The sequence below is a fragment of the Oncorhynchus mykiss genome, chromosome 8 (genome assembly GCF_057628025.1).
Source record: "Oncorhynchus mykiss isolate SJ-2025 chromosome 8, ASM5762802v1, whole genome shotgun sequence".
Lineage (NCBI taxonomy): Eukaryota > Metazoa > Chordata > Actinopteri > Salmoniformes > Salmonidae > Oncorhynchus > Oncorhynchus mykiss.
This window is the reverse complement of record NC_143029.1, coordinates 92,724,985-92,742,500: the sequence shown is the minus strand read 5'-3', so window position 1 is coordinate 92,742,500 and position 17,516 is coordinate 92,724,985. Positions and strand designations below refer to the sequence as shown.

The 17,516-nt window shown below is 45.3% G+C and overlaps 1 protein-coding gene across 1 annotated transcript in view; it reads right to left on the bottom strand.

The window, feature by feature from the left end:
* The window catches only part of LOC110517228 (collagen alpha-1(VI) chain), a 117,923-nt gene that overhangs the window by 62,472 nt on the left and 37,935 nt on the right, over positions 1-17,516 (bottom strand). The window contains exons 3-7 of the mRNA XM_036986771.2: positions 10,581-10,781; positions 9,322-9,481; positions 2,436-2,549; positions 799-819; positions 674-694 (exon numbers count right to left, since the gene is read on the bottom strand). Of these exons, the coding sequence (XP_036842666.2) occupies positions 674-694; positions 799-819; positions 2,436-2,549; positions 9,322-9,481; positions 10,581-10,781 (517 nt within the window). The remainder of the gene's footprint in view (positions 1-673; positions 695-798; positions 820-2,435; positions 2,550-9,321; positions 9,482-10,580; positions 10,782-17,516) is intronic.

The following is a 17,516-nucleotide window of genomic DNA, read 5'->3' as shown; positions in this document are numbered from 1 at the left end:
AAAACACATCATCAGTGATGTCATCATGGGTCATACCGCTATGTCACTCAGAGAGTGAACACTACAACCTGTTATAAAGGTGTCATAAGGGGTTGTACTGCTATGTCACACAGAGAGCCTTCATAGAACACTACAACCTGTTATAAAGGTGTCATAAGGGGGTCATACTGCTATGTCACTCAGAGAGCCTTCATAGAACACTACAACCTGTTATAAAGGTGTCATAAGGGGGCCATACTGCTATGTCACTCGGAGCCTTCATAGAACACTACAACCTGTTATAAAGGTGTCATAAGGGGTCGTACTGCTATGTCACTCAGAGAGCCTTCATAGAACACTACAACCTGTTATAAAGGTGTCATAAAGGGGTCGTACTGCTATGTCACTCAAAGAGCCTTCATAGAACACTACAACCTGTTATAAAGGTGTCATAAGGGGGTCATACTGCTATGTCACTTAGAGAGCCTTCATAGAACACTACAACCTGTTATAAAGGTGTCATAAGGGGGTCATACTGCTATGTCACTCAGAGAGCCTTCATAGAACACTACAACCTGTTATAAAGGGGTCATAAGGGGGTCATTCTGCTATGTCACTCAGAGAGCCTTCATAGAACACTACAACCTGTTATAAAGGGGTCATAAGGGGGTCATGGGATTTAGGGGCTACTTACATTGCAGTCAAAAGAACAGCACTGAAAAAAATAGAAAAAAGCACAGTTAGAAATGTCAACAAACAGACAAATGGAAGTAATGATTAGTGTAGAAATAACATGTCACATAGGTAGACAAGACATACCACATCCTTGGTCTCATTGGTCTGTAAGAGAAAATGGATCAGAGGTTAGAGAGACTCATTTACACTTTAAAATGATAGGAGAGGGAGGGGAGTAGAGAGGGAAAGGGAGGAGAGTAGAGAGGGAGGGGGAGGGGAGTAGAGAGGGAGGGGGAGGGGAGTAGAGAGGGAGAGAGGAGGGGAGTAGAGAGGGAGGGGAGTAGAGAGGGAGAGGAGGGGAGGAAAGAGGGAGAGGGAGGGGAGTAGAGAGGGAGAGAGGAGGGGAGTAGAGAAGGAGAGGAGGGGAGGGGAGTAGAGAGGGAGGGGGAGGGGAGTAGAGAGGGAGAGAGGAGGGGAGTGGGGAGGGGAGTAGAGAGGGAGAGAGGAGGGGAGTAGAGAGCGAGAGGGAGGGGAGTAGAGAGGGAGAGGAGTAGATAGGGAGAGAGGAGGAGAGGAAGAGGGAGAGGGAGTAGAGAGGGAGAGAGGAGGGGAGGAAAGAGGGAGAGGGAGAGGAGTAGCTAGGGAGAGAGGAGGGAGTAGAGAGGGAGAGGGAGGGGAGTAGAGAGGGAGGGAGTAGAGAGGGAGAGGGAGGGGGAGGGGAGTAGAGAGGGAGAGGGAGGGGAGTAGAGAGGGAGAGGGAGGGGAGTAGAGAGGGAGGGGAGTAGAGAGGGAGAGGGAGGGGAGTAGAGAGGGAGGGGGGAGGGGAGTAGAGAAGGAGAGGGAGGGGAGTAGAGAAGGAGAGGGAGGGGAGTAGAGAGGGAGGGGGAGGGGGAGGGGAGTAGAGAGGGAGAGGGAGAGGGAGAGGGAGAGGGAGAGGGAGTAGAGAGGGGAGTAGAGAGGGAGGGGAGTAGAGAGGGAGAGGGAGGGGAGTAGAGAGGGAGAGGGAGGGGGAGGGGAGTAGAGAGGGAGAGGGAGAGGGAGAGGGAGAGGGAGAGGAGAGGGAGAGGGAGAGGGAGGGGAGTAGAGAGGGAGGGAGGGAGGGGAGTAGAGAGGGAGAGGGAGGGAGGGGAGTAGAGGGGAGGGGGGGGAGGGGAGTAGAGAGGGAGAGGGAGGGGAGTAGAGAGGGGAGGGGATGTAGAGAGGGAGAGGGAGGGAGTAGGAGGAGAGGGAGAGGGAGGAGAGAGGGAGGGAGGGGAGTAGAGAGGGAGAGGGAGGGGAGTAGAGAGGGAGAGGGAGGGGAGTAGAGAGGGAGAGGGAGGGAGTAGAGAGGGAGGGGGAGGGGAGTAGAGAGGGAGGGGAGTAGAGGAGAGGGAGAGTAGAGAGGAGGGGGGAGGAGAGTGAGGGAGGAGTAGAGTGGGAGAGGGTGGGAGGGGTGTGAAAGGAGGAGGTGAGGAGAGGGAGGGAGAGGAGGAGGGAGGAGGAGAGAGGAGAGGAAAGGAGGAGAGATATGGAGAGGAGAGGAAAGGAGGAGATATATGGGAGAGGAGGAGGAAAGGAGGAGAGATATGGAGAGGAGAGGAAAGGAGGAGAGATGGAGAGGAGAGGAAAGGAGGAGAGATATGGAGAGGAGAGGAAAGGAGGAGAGATATGGAGAGGAGAGGAGAGGAGGAGAGTTACGGAGAGGAGAGGAAAGGAGGAGAGATATAATTAGAGGAGGGGAAAGGAGGAGAGATATGGAGAGGAGAGGAAAGGTGTGGGGAGGGGAGGGGTGTGATACGTACGATCATATCTATGATGCTGCGAATGGTCTGTAGCTGGGTGGATCTACTGTTGTCAGCTGCTGTGAAGTTCTGTCTGTAGTTCTGGTCTGTAGCAATCACTGACAGTCTGGTGTCCTTTTGAGATCAATACAGATATACATAAATCAATACAGAGATCAATACTGAGATACAGAGATCAATACAGAGATCAATACAGAGATCAATACAGAGATCAATACAGCGATACAGAGATAAATACAGAGATGAATACAGAGATACAGAGATCAATACAGAGATCAATACAGAGATACAGAGATCAATACAGAGATACAGAGATCAATACAGAGATACAGAGATCAATACAGAGATACAGAGATCAATACAGAGATGAATACAGAGATACAGAGATCAATGCAGAGATCAATACAGAGATACAGAGATCATTACAGAGATACAGAGATCAATACAGAGATCAATACAGAGATACAGAGATCAATACAGAGATCAATACAGAGATCAATAAAAATATCAATACAGAGATCAATACAGAGATCAATGCAGATATCAATACAGAGATCAATAAAGAGATACAGAGATCAATACAGAGATACAGATATCAATACAGAGATCAATATAGAGATCAATACAGTGATCAATTCAGAGATCAATATAGAGATCAATATAGAGATCAATACAGAGATCAAAACAGAGATCAATTCAGAGATCAATGCAGAGATCAATACAGAGATCAATACAGAAATCAATACAGAGATCAATATAGAGATCAATACAGAGATCAATACAGAGATCAATTCAGAGATCAGTACAGAGATTAATACAGAGATTAATACAGAGATCAATATAGAGATACAAAGATCAATACAGAGATCAATACAGAGATCAATACAGAGATCAATATAGAGATCAGTACAGAGATCAATACAGAGATCAATAAAGATATACAGAGATCAATTCAGAGATACAGAGATCAATACAGAGATCAGTACAGTGCTCAATTCAGAGATCAATATAGAGATCAATACAGAGATCAATTCAGAGATCAATGCAGAGATCAATACAGAGATCAATACAGAGATCAAAACAGAGATCAATTCAGAGATCAATGCAGAAATCAATACAGAGATCAATACAGAGATCAATATAGAGATCAATACAGTGATCACACGCGCACACGTGAGAGCGACCTGCATTCCATTGCATTTCTGAATAGAAAGGAATTCTCCGGTTGGATCATTATTGAAGATTTATGTTAGAAACATACTAAAGATTGATTCTATACATCGTTTGACATGTTTCTACGGACTGTAACAGAACTTTTTGACTTTGTCTGCACCTAGTGATCGTGCCTCGTGAATTTGGATTACTGGGCTAAACGCGCAAACAAAAAGGAGGTATTTGGACATAAATTATGAACTTTATCGAACAAACCAAACATTTATTGTGGAACTGGGAGCCCTGGGAGTGCATTCTGATGAAGATCATCAAAGGTAAGTGAATATTTAGAATGCTATTTCTGACTTCTGTTGACTCCACATGGCGGATATCTGTATGGCTTGTTTTGGTTTCTGAGAGCTGTACTCAGATTATTGCATGGTGTGCTTTTTCCGTAAAGTTTTTTTGAAATCTGACACAGCGGTTGTATTAAGGAGAAGTGGATCTAAAATTCCATGTATAATAGTTGAATCTTTTAGCAATGTTTATTATGAGTATTTCTATAAATTGATGTGGCTCTCTGCAAAATCACAGGACGTTTTGGAACTACTGAACATAACGCGCCAATGTAAACTGAGATTTTTGGATATAAATATGAACTTTATCGAACAAAACATACATGTATTGTGTAACATAAAGTCCCATGAGTGTTGTCTGATGAAGATCATCAAAGGTTAGTGATTAATTTTATCTCTATTTCTGCTTTTTGTGACTCCTCTCTTTGGCTGGAAAAATGGCTGTGTTTTTCTGTGACTAGGTGCTGACCTAACTTAATCGTTTGGTGTGCTTTCGCTGTAAAGCCTTTTTGAAATCGGACACTGTGGCTGGATTTACAAGTTTATCTTTAAAATGGTGTAAAATACTTGTATGTTTGAGGAATTTTAATTATGGGATTTTTGTTGTTTTGAATTTGGCGCCCTGCAATTTCACTGGCTGTTGGCGAGGTGGGACGCTACCGTCAGAGAGGTTAAGCTTTAGCCCCACCCATCTCTTTAAAGCAAATTGGAGGTAGCCAGCGCACTTCTGTATGTTGTAAAAGCATTACATGGTCGCTGCTCATAACATTGCGTAATGCAGAAAATACAGGAGAGTTCAGGGGCCTTGGTTTAACAACTTCTTGACGCACCCATCCCGTTAGCGGGATCATTTTCATCAACATCTGCTGAATTGCAGAGCGCCAAATTCAAATTAAATGACTAAAAATATTAAATTTTCATGAAATCACAAGTGCGATATAGCAAAACACAGCTTAGTTTGTTGTTAATCCACCTGGCGTGTCAGATTTCAATACAGCTTTTCGGTGAAAGCATAACAAGCGTTTATGTAAGAACATCTCTCAGTAGACAAAACATTACAAACAGCTAGCAGCCAAGTAGATTGGTCACGAAAGTCAGAAAAGCAATAAATTAAATTGCTTACCTTTGATGATCTTCGGATGTTTGCACTCACGAGACTCCCAGTTACACAATAAATGTTCCTTTTGTTCCATAAAGATTATTTTTATATCCAAAATACATCCATTTGTTTGGAGCGTTATGTTCAGAAATCCACAGGCTCGAGCGGTCACGACATCGCAGACAAAAATTCCAAATAGTATCCGTAAAGTGCGTGGAAATATGTCAAATGTTTTTTATAATCAATCCTCAGGTTGTTTTTACAATATATAATCGATAATATGTAAACCGGAATGTAGCTTCTTCCATAGGAGAGAGAGAGAAAATGGCTGTTGCGCATGAAAAACTCTGCTGGCACCCAGCCATGCACTAACGAGATGGGTTCTTTCTCGCTCATTTTTCAAAATAAAAGCCTGAAACTATGTCTAAAGACTGTTCACAGCTTGAGGAAGCCATAGGAAAAGGAATCTGGGTGATATCCCTTTAAATGGAGACAAGGCATCCAATGCAACAGAGAGCTTTCAGGAAAAACAGCGCTTCCTTGTTGGATTTTCCTCATGTTTTCGCCTGCAATATCAGTTCTGTTATACTCAGACAATATTTTGACAGTTTTGGAAACTTTAGAGTGTTTTCTATCCTAATCTGAGAATTATATGCATATTCTAGTTTCTGGGCTTGAGAAGTAGGCAGTTTCAAATGGGTACGTTTTTTAGCCAAAAACGAAAATACTGCCCCCTACACTCAGGAAGTTAACACTGTAGTGTCCAAAACGTCTTTCAAGCTGTCAGGCATTCCTTTGGCAGCAAGAGCCTCTTGGTGGATACTGTAGTGTACCCAAGTGGCGATGGTAGCAACTGCTTGCACGCGCGTTACCATTCCACTATGTCTTCCTGCCATGGCTTTTACGCCATCAATACCGAACACATCCTGACCACCAAAGTCCATTTGATGTCACAAAGCTGTCCGGTACCATTCCTCTCATGTTGTCCTGGTTTCCAGAAGAGGATGTCTTCCTTAATTGACCCCCCAAAAACTTAACAAACATATACCAGGAGCTGTGCCAGGCCCGCCACGTCTGTTCACTCATCCAGATGTAACAGACATATACCAGGAGCTGTGCCAGGCCCACCACGTCTGTTGACTCATCCAGCTGTAACAGACATATACCAGGAGCTGTACCAGGCCCACCACGTCTGTTGACTCATCCAGCTGTAACAGACATATACCAGGAGCTGTACCAGGCCCACCACGTCTGTTGACTCATCCAGCTGTAACAGACATATACCAGGAGCTGTACCAGGCCCACCACGTCTGTTGACTCATCCAGCTGTAACAGACATATACCAGGAGCTGTACCAGGCCCACCACGTCTGTTGACTCATCCAGCTGTAACAGACATATACCAGGAGCTGTGCCAGGCCCACCACGTCTGTTGACTCATCCAGCTGTAACAGACATATACCAGGAGCTGTACCAGGCCCACCACATCTGTTGACTCATCCAGCTGTAACAGACATATACCAGGAGCTGTGCCAGGCCCACCACGTCTGTTGACTCATCCAGCTGTAACAGACATATACCAGGAGCTGTACCAGGCCCACCACGTCTGTTGACTCATCCAGCTGTAACAGACATATACCAGGAGCTGTGCCAGGCCCACCACGTCTGTTGACTCATCCAGCTGTAACAGACATATACCAGGAGCTGTACCAGGCCCACCACATCTGTTGACTCATCCAGCTGTAACAGACATATACCAGGAGCTGTGCCAGGCCCACCACGTCTGTTGACTCATCCAGCTGTAACAGACATATACCAGGAGCTATGCCAGGCCTGTTGACTCATCCAGCTGTAACAGACATATACCAGGAGCTGTACCAGGCCTGTTGACTCATCCAGATGTAACGCATAGAATTCACTGGCTTGTATGCGAAGCAGTAATTGTTTCAAAGCATCTCCTGCCATGTCACTGATGCGTTGTGAAACAGTGTTGTTAGATGAAGAAATTGCCTGTATAGTTTTTAAGGCCTTTTCCCTCAGCATTGTCCCAGCCATATCCACGGCAGCAGGAAGAAAGAAGTCCTCCACAATAGTATGGGGCTTGCCTGTTCTGGTGAGTCCCTCACAGTGAGTCATCTCACTCATAATATTCGAGAACCGGGGTTACGCAAGTAAAGTTAAGTTATCGATACATATTATAAATACATCCACATAGTTATCAACATCAACATAACTACAGCAACATCAAGTCAACACCATATTAGTGACCCGCGAACAACCGTATAACTAAACCAACATCAAGTCAACACCATAACATCCACATCATTGCCTCTATTGGTCTCTAGGGCTGGGTGATATGGTCTCTAGGGCTGGGTGATATGATCTCTAGGGCTGGGTGATATGGGCTCTAGGGCTGGGTGATATGGTCCCTAGGGCTGGGTGATATGGTCTCTAGGGCTGGGTGATATGGTCTCTAGGGCTGGGTGATATGGTCTCTAGGGCTGGGTGATATGGTCTCTAGGGCTGGGTGATATGGTCTCTAGGGCTGGGTGATATGGTCCCTAGGGCTGGGTGATATGGTCTCTAGGGCTGGGTGATATGGTCTCTAGGGCTGGGTGATATGGTCTCTAGGGCTGGGTGATATGGTCTCTAGGGCTGGGTGATATGGTCTCTAGGGCTGGGTGATATGGTCTCTAGGGCTGAGTGATATGGTCTCTAGGGCTGGGTGATATGGTCTCTAGGGCTGGGTAACCTCAGGGTGGCAAAACATACAGTGGGGAGAACAAGTATTTGATACACTGCCGATTTTGCAGGTTTTCCTACTTACAAAGCATGTAGAGGTGCTTTGTAAGTAGGAAAATCTGCAAAATCGGCAGTGTATCAAATACTTGTTCTCCCCACTGTACATTCTACGTGATTTCAATGGGTCTTACTCCATTCTGATTGATTTATACTGTTCAATTCAACTTCAACCAAAAGTTCCAAAAGTTTCCATACTGCCACGTAGGGCTGCATGATATTGGCAATACATCTAGGCTTTTATTTTTAACCAAATATTGCAATTGTGATTAGACTTGCAATTTAGATCAAAACACTTGGGTGAACTGCTGTAGTCATGGAAATAGAATGATTATTATGATTATGTAGTAAAAATATAATTATAATAACAGTGGGCACTTTGAACACAGTGTTGTTTGACATGACAACCAATGAAAAAGCCAGGGAGGCGTTCATAGAACTAGGAATTAGATTACTAATATAATCACTATGGAGGTGTTATTGTGACAGGGCAGGAACCAAAGTGTTGGTCAGTGTTTCCCAGGGGAATGATAATACTATTAAGATCTCTATGGAGGAGTTATTGTGACAGGATAGGAACCAAAGTGTTGGTCAGTGTTTCCCAGGGGAGTGCCAATACTAATAAGATCTCTATGGAGGTGTTAATGTGACAGGATAGGAACCAAAGTGATGACCAGTGTTTCTCAGGGGAGTGCCAATACTAATAAGATCTCTATGGAGGTATTTTTGTGACAGGGTAGGAACCAAAGTGTTGGTCAGTGTTTCCCAGGGGAGTGCTAATACTATTAAGATCTCTATGGAGGTGTTATTGTGACAGGGTAGGAACCAAAGTGTTGGTCAGTGTTTCCCAGGGGAGTGCCAATACTAATACGATCTCTATGGAGGTGTTATTGTGACAGGGTAGGAACCAAAGTCTTGGTCAGTGTTTCCCATGGGACCCCTATAATCTTTGGCTTACTTCATGTAGCTAACCTATTCCTCTCTCGTGTTGGTTGCTGCAACCAACATGCTGATTTAGGCCTACACCAGCACTGGTATCAGACTGTATTAGACAGCTATGTTTGCTCTGACGCAGTACATTTATTAGCTTGCCAGCTAACGGGAAAAGACTAACTAGATGTTTGCAGACAGTAACATCTACAAACTAATAGAGTAATTATAGAATGCTTATGGATTTCTATAAAGAAGCAAAGGGGAAAGCAGCATAGATGTCATCAACATATTATTGCATTTGCTGCATCGACCATGCAGACTGAAGACATCGACCATGCAGACTGAAGACATCGACCATGCAAACGGTCTGCAAATGATCTCGTGCTCAACCAACAACAACTGCGCTCCTTGTGTTACAGGGGGCGGGGCTTGGTGAGAGAGGAAGAGAAATGACCCAAGTAGCGGAGTAAACTATACAGAGTGAAATACTGTTACCATGGTCAGGTTAAAAGGGTGTGTGTGTGTGTGTGTGTGTGTGTGTGTCGTACCTCCTGGTCAGGTGATATGGCGACAGAGAAGACTTTAACCCCGTGTTGCCTGGCCTCATTGGCAGCTTCCTGTATCCCCCCACAGGGCTCCTTGTAACCTGTTAGAGGATGACCGTCCGTCACCACGACGATGTACTTATTTTCCTGGTAGTGGGAGCCCCTGAACACACACACCGGATAGAAAGGGACGTAATGAGACACACTGCAACAACAAAAACACTAGACAGGTACTATAGAGAAACCATTAGACAGGTACTATAGAGAAACCACTAGACAGGTACTATAGAGAAACCACTACACAGGTACTATAGAGAAACCATTAGACAGGTACTATAGAGAAACCACTAGACAGGTACTATAGAGAAACCATTAGACAGGTACTATAGAGAAACCACTAGACAGGTACTATAGAGAAACCACTAGACAGGTACTATAGAGAAACCATTAGACAGGTACTGTAGAGAAACCACTAGACAGGTACTATAGAGAAACCATTAGACAGGTACTATAGAGAAACCACTAGACAGGTACTATAGAGAAACCACTAGACAGGTACTATAGAGAAACCATTAGACAGGTACTATAGAGAAACCATTAGACAGGTACTATAGAGAAACCACTAGACAGGTACTATAGAAAAACCACTAGACAGGTACTATAGAGAAACCACTAGACAGGTACTATAGAGAAACCACTAGACAGGTACTATAGAGAAACCATTATACAGGTACTATAGAGAAACCATTAGACAGATACTATAGAGAAACCATTAGACAGATACTATAGAGAAACCATTATTCAGGTACTATAGAGAAACCATTAGACAGGTACTATAGAGAAACCATTAGACAGATACTATAGAGAAACCATTATTCAGGTACTATAGAGAAACCACTAGACAGGTACTATAGAGAAACCATTAGACAGGTACTATAGAGAAACCACTAGACAGGTACTATAGAGAAACCACTAGACAGGTACTATAGAGAAACCACTAGACAGGTACTATAGAGAAACCATTAGACAGGTACTATAGAGAAACCATTAGACAGGTACTATAGAGAAACCACTAGACAGGTACTATAGAGAAACCACTAGACAGGTACTATAGAGAAACCATTAGACAGGTATTCAGATGAGGAAAGGGAGGGGAATGGTGATTAATGGGCAGGGCCAGGGGACAGTTAAGGGGTGTGGTCAGAGAGGAATGAGGGAGACATCCTGATGAGCCTTTCTAATGACGTGTATGTGTGTATTACCCTATGAGCAGCTCAGCGATGCCTCTCTTGATGGCACAGTCAGTGTGTGTTCCCTTGCCGATGTAGCTGATGCCCTTGATGTCACTGATGAGCGCCTGGCGCTCGGTGGCGATGTCACTCAGCTGGCGCACTAAGATGATCTCATCAGAGTAGTGCAGCGCTCCAGAGTTCCATGTCAGGGACCGGTCACATGGGTGGCGCCTAGCAACAACAACACACACAGAGAAAAGTTATATCGCATCACTAACCACGTTACCATCAACAGTTTTTATGTGAAAAAGTCATACCTTATAAAAAAATCACGACAGCTGGGATGGAAACAGGAAGTTTTGGTAAAATGTTAGAAATGTCGAACGATAATGTCTCTGTCGACATGGTGGAATTCTTTGTGCCTGTAAAATTATTTATGCAGGAAATGGCGCTGGAAACACCTTTATGCGCAAATATTGATATATTGAACACTAAACAAAATATAAACGCAACATGCAACAATATTTTACTGAGTTACAGATCATATAAGGATATCAGTCAATGGAAATACATCTTTGAGGCCCTAATCTATGGATTGAGTGGGAATAACAGATATGCATCTGTTGGTCACAGACACAGTACCTTCAAAAAATAAGTAGGGGTGTGGATCAGAAAACAAGTCAGTATTTTTGTTGTTGTTGATTTATTTATGTTTTATGTATTCACGCCAAAGAAAATAAGTGAAAGACAAAACAGTGCAGATAAAAACAGGTAAAGACTGGTTGGAAGACCAAAAGGGCTGATATGAAAAACACACCACTAATATACAGTACCAGTCAAAAGTTTGGACACACATACTCATTCCAGGGTTTTTCTTTTAAAACTATTTTCTACATTGAAGAATAATATTGAAGACATCAAAACCATGACATAACAAATAAGGAATCATGAAGTAACCAAAGTAGTGTTAAACACATCAAAATATATTTTATATTCTTTAAAGTAATCACCATTTGCCTTGAGGACAGCTTTGTACTGAGTAGTTTGGTTCATCAGGCTGATCCATGGAGATTACTGAGTAGTTTGGTTCATCAGGCTGATCCCCAGTCTCTATGGAGATTACTGAGTAGTTTAGTTCATCAGGCTGATCCCCAGTCTCCATGGAGATTACTGAGTAGTTTAGTTTATCAGGCTGACCTCCAGTCTTCATGAAGGAGATTACTGAGTAGTTTGGTTCATCAGGCTGACCTCCAGTCTTCATGAAGGAGATTACTGAGTAGTTTAGTTTATCAGGCTGACCTCCAGTCTTCATGAAGGAGATTACTGAGTAGTTTGGTTCATTAGGCTGACCTCCAGTCTTCATGGTTCATCAGGCTGACCTCCAGTCTTCATGGTTCATCAGGCTGACCTCCAGTCTTCATGGAGATTACTGAGTAGTTTGGTTCATCAGGCTGACCTCCAGTCTTCAGGGTTCCTCAGGCTGACCTCCAGTCTTCATGGTTCATCAGGCTGACCTCCAGTCTTCATGGTTCATCAGGCTGACCTCCAGTCTTCATGGTTCATCAGGCTGACCTCCAGTCTTCATGGTTCATCAGGCTGACCTCCAGTCTTCATGGAGATTACTGAGTAGTTTGGTTCATCAGGCTGACCTCCAGTCTTCATGGAGATTACTGAGTAGTTTGGTTCATCAGGCTGACCTCCAGTCTTCATGGTTCATCAGGCTGACCTCCAGTCTTCATGGTTCATCAGGCTGACCTCCAGTCTTCATGGTTCATCAGGCTGACCTCCAGTCTTCATGGAGATTACTGAGTAGTTTGGTTCATCAGGATGACCTCCAGTCTTCATGGTTCCTCTGGCTGACCTCCAGTCTTCATGGTTCATCAGGCTGACCTCCAGTCTTCATGGTTCATCAGGCTGACCTCCAGTCTTCATGGAGATTACTGAGTAGTTTGGTTCATCAGGCTGACCTCCAGTCTTTATGGAGATTACTGAGTAGTTTGGTTCATCAGGCTGACCTCCAGTCTCCATGGAGATTACTGAGTAGTTTGGTTCATCAGGCTGACCTCCAGTCTTCATGGTGCATCAGTCTGACCTCCAGTCTTCATGGAAATTACTGAGTAGTTTGGTTCATCAGGCTGACCTTCAGTCTTCATGGTTCATCAGGCTGACCTCCAGTCTTCATGGTTCATCAGGCTGACCTCCAGTCTTCATGGTTCATCAGGCTGACCTCCAGTCTTCATGGAGATTACTGAGTAGTTTGGTTCATCAGGCTGACCTCCAGTCTTCATGGAGATTACTGAGTAGTTTGGTTCATCAGGCTGACCTCCAGTCTTCATGAAGGAGATTACTGAGTAGTTTAGTTTATCAGGCTGACCTCCAGTCTTCATGAAGGAGATTACTGAGTAGTTTGGTTCATTAGGCTGACCTCCAGTCTTCATGGTTCATCAGGCTGACCTCCAGTCTTCATGGTTCATCAGGCTGACCTCCAGTCTTCATGGAGATTACTGAGTAGTTTGGTTCATCAGGCTGACCTCCAGTCTTCAGGGTTCCTCAGGCTGACCTCCAGTCTTCATGGTTCATCAGGCTGACCTCCAGTCTTCATGGTTCATCAGGCTGACCTCCAGTCTTCATGGTTCATCAGGCTGACCTCCAGTCTTCATGGTTCATCAGGCTGACCTCCAGTCTTCATGGAGATTACTGAGTAGTTTGGTTCATCAGGCTGACCTCCAGTCTTCATGGAGATTACTGAGTAGTTTGGTTCATCAGGCTGACCTCCAGTCTTCATGGTTCATCAGGCTGACCTCCAGTCTTCATGGTTCATCAGGCTGACCTCCAGTCTTCATGGTTCATCAGGCTGACCTCCAGTCTTCATGGAGATTACTGAGTAGTTTGGTTCATCAGGATGACCTCCAGTCTTCATGGTTCCTCTGGCTGACCTCCAGTCTTCATGGTTCATCAGGCTGACCTCCAGTCTTCATGGTTCATCAGGCTGACCTCCAGTCTTCATGGAGATTACTGAGTAGTTTGGTTCATCAGGCTGACCTCCAGTCTTTATGGAGATTACTGAGTAGTTTGGTTCATCAGACTGACCTCCAGTCTCCATGGAGATTACTGAGTAGTTTGGTTCATCAGGCTGACCTCCAGTCTTCATGGTGCATCAGTCTGACCTCCAGTCTTCATGGAAATTACTGAGTAGTTTGGTTCATCAGGCTGACCTCCAGTCTTCATGGTTCCTCAGGCTGACCTCCAGTCTTCATGGTTCATCAGGCTGACCTCCAGTCTTCATGGTTCATCAGGCTGACCTCCAGTCTTCATGGTTCATCAGGCTGACCTCCAGTCTTCATGGTTCATCAGGCTGACCTCCAGTCTTCATGGAGATTACTGAGTAGTTTGGTTCATCAGGCTGACCTCCAGTCTTCATGGAGATTACTGAGTAGTTTGGTTCATCAGGCTGACCTCCAGTCTCCATGGTTCATCAGGCTGACCTCCAGTCTTCATGGTTCATCAGGCTGACCTCCAGTCTTCATGGTTCATCAGGCTGACCTCCAGTCTTCATGGAGATTACTGAGTAGTTTGGTTCATCAGGATGACCTCCAGTCTTCATGGTTCCTCTGGCTGACCTCCAGTCTTCATGGTTCATCAGGCTGACCTCCAGTCTTCATGGTTCATCAGGCTGACCTCCAGTCTTCATGGAGATTACTGAGTAGTTTGGTTCATCAGGCTGACCTCCAGTCTTTATGGAGATTACTGAGTAGTTTGGTTCATCAGGCTGACCTCCAGTCTCCATGGAGATTACTGAGTAGTTTGGTTCATCAGGCTGACCTCCAGTCTTCATGGTGCATCAGTCTGACCTCCAGTCTTCATGGAAATTACTGAGTAGTTTGGTTCATCAGGCTGACCTCCAGTCTTCATGGTTCCTCAGGCTGACCTCCAGTCTTCATGGTTCATCAGGCTGACCTCCAGTCTTCATGGTTCATCAGGCTGACCTCCAGTCTTCATGGTTCATCAGGCTGACCTCCAGTCTTCATGGTTCATCAGGCTGACCTCCAGTCTTCATGGAGATTACTGAGTAGTTTGGTTCATCAGGCTGACCTCCAGTCTTCATGGAGATTACTGAGTAGTTTGGTTCATCAGGCTGACCTCCAGTCTTCATGAAGGAGATTACTGAGTAGTTTAGTTTATCAGGCTGACCTCCAGTCTTCATGAAGGAGATTACTGAGTAGTTTGGTTCATTAGGCTGACCTCCAGTCTTCATGGTTCATCAGGCTGACCTCCAGTCTTCATGGTTCATCAGGCTGACCTCCAGTCTTCATGGAGATTACTGAGTAGTTTGGTTCATCAGGCTGACCTCCAGTCTTCAGGGTTCCTCAGGCTGACCTCCAGTCTTCATGGTTCATCAGGCTGACCTCCAGTCTTCATGGTTCATCAGGCTGACCTCCAGTCTTCATGGTTCATCAGGCTGACCTCCAGTCTTCATGGTTCATCAGGCTGACCTCCAGTCTTCATGGAGATTACTGAGTAGTTTGGTTCATCAGGCTGACCTCCAGTCTTCATGGAGATTACTGAGTAGTTTGGTTCATCAGGCTGACCTCCAGTCTTCATGGTTCATCAGGCTGACCTCCAGTCTTCATGGTTCATCAGGCTGACCTCCAGTCTTCATGGTTCATCAGGCTGACCTCCAGTCTTCATGGAGATTACTGAGTAGTTTGGTTCATCAGGATGACCTCCAGTCTTCATGGTTCCTCTGGCTGACCTCCAGTCTTCATGGTTCATCAGGCTGACCTCCAGTCTTCATGGTTCATCAGGCTGACCTCCAGTCTTCATGGAGATTACTGAGTAGTTTGGTTCATCAGGCTGACCTCCAGTCTTTATGGAGATTACTGAGTAGTTTGGTTCATCAGGCTGACCTCCAGTCTCCATGGAGATTACTGAGTAGTTTGGTTCATCAGGCTGACCTCCAGTCTTCATGGTGCATCAGTCTGACCTCCAGTCTTCATGGAAATTACTGAGTAGTTTGGTTCATCAGGCTGACCTCCAGTCTTCATGGTTCCTCAGGCTGACCTCCAGTCTTCATGGTTCATCAGGCTGACCTCCAGTCTTCATGGTTCATCAGGCTGACCTCCAGTCTTCATGGTTCATCAGGCTGACCTCCAGTCTTCATGGTTCATCAGGCTGACCTCCAGTCTTCATGGAGATTACTGAGTAGTTTGGTTCATCAGGCTGACCTCCAGTCTTCATGGAGATTACTGAGTAGTTTGGTTCATCAGGCTGACCTCCAGTCTTCATGAAGGAGATTACTGAGTAGTTTGGTTCATCAGGCTGACCTCCAGTCTTCATGGAGATTACTAAGTAGTTTGGTTCATCAGGCTGACCTCCAGTCTTCATGGAGATTACTGAGTAGTTTGGTTCATCAGGCTGACCTCCAGTCTCCATGGAGATTACTGAGTAGTTTGGTTCATCAGGCTGACCTCCAGTCTTCATGGTGCATCAGTCTGACCTCCAGTCTTCATGGAAATTACTGAGTAGTTTGGTTCATCAGGCTGACCTCCAGTCTTCATGGTTCCTCAGGCTGACCTCCAGTCTTCATGGTTCATCAGGCTGACCTCCAGTCTTCATGGAGATTACTGAGTAGTTTGGTTCATCAGGCTGACCTCCAGTCTTCAGGGTTCCTCAGGCTGACCTCCAGTCTTCATGGTTCATCAGGCTGACCTCCAGTCTTCATGGTTCATCAGGCTGACCTCCAGTCTTCATGGTTCATCAGGCTGACCTCCAGTCTTCATGGTTCATCAGGCTGACCTCCAGTCTTCATGGAGATTACTGAGTAGTTTGGTTCATCAGGCTGACCTCCAGTCTTCATGGAGATTACTGAGTAGTTTGGTTCATCAGGCTGACCTCCAGTCTTCATGGTTCATCAGGCTGACCTCCAGTCTTCATGGTTCATCAGGCTGACCTCCAGTCTTCATGGTTCATCAGGCTGACCTCCAGTCTTCATGGAGATTACTGAGTAGTTTGGTTCATCAGGATGACCTCCAGTCTTCATGGTTCCTCTGGCTGACCTCCAGTCTTCATGGTTCATCAGGCTGACCTCCAGTCTTCATGGTTCATCAGGCTGACCTCCAGTCTTCATGGAGATTACTGAGTAGTTTGGTTCATCAGGCTGACCTCCAGTCTTTATGGAGATTACTGAGTAGTTTGGTTCATCAGGCTGACCTCCAGTCTCCATGGAGATTACTGAGTAGTTTGGTTCATCAGGCTGACCTCCAGTCTTCATGGTGCATCAGTCTGACCTCCAGTCTTCATGGAAATTACTGAGTAGTTTGGTTCATCAGGCTGACCTCCAGTCTTCATGGTTCCTCAGGCTGACCTCCAGTCTTCATGGTTCATCAGGCTGACCTCCAGTCTTCATGGTTCATCAGGCTGACCTCCAGTCTTCATGGTTCATCAGGCTGACCTCCAGTCTTCATGGTTCATCAGGCTGACCTCCAGTCTTCATGGAGATTACTGAGTAGTTTGGTTCATCAGGCTGACCTCCAGTCTTCATGGAGATTACTGAGTAGTTTGGTTCATCAGGCTGACCTCCAGTCTTCATGAAGGAGATTACTGAGTAGTTTGGTTCATCAGGCTGACCTCCAGTCTTCATGGAGATTACTAAGTAGTTTGGTTCATCAGGCTGACCTCCAGTCTTCATGGAGATTACTGAGTAGTTTGGTTCATCAGGCTGACCTCCAGTCTCCATGGAGATTACTGAGTAGTTTGGTTCATCAGGCTGACCTCCAGTCTTCATGGAGATTACTGAGTAGTTCGGTTCATCAGGCTGACCTCCAGTCTTCATGGTTCATCAGGCTGACCTCCAGTCTTCATGGAGATTACTGAGTAGTTTAGTTCATCAGGCTGACCTCCAGTCTCCATGGAGATTACTGAGTACTTTGGTTCATCAGGCTGATCCCCAGTCTCCATGGAGATTAC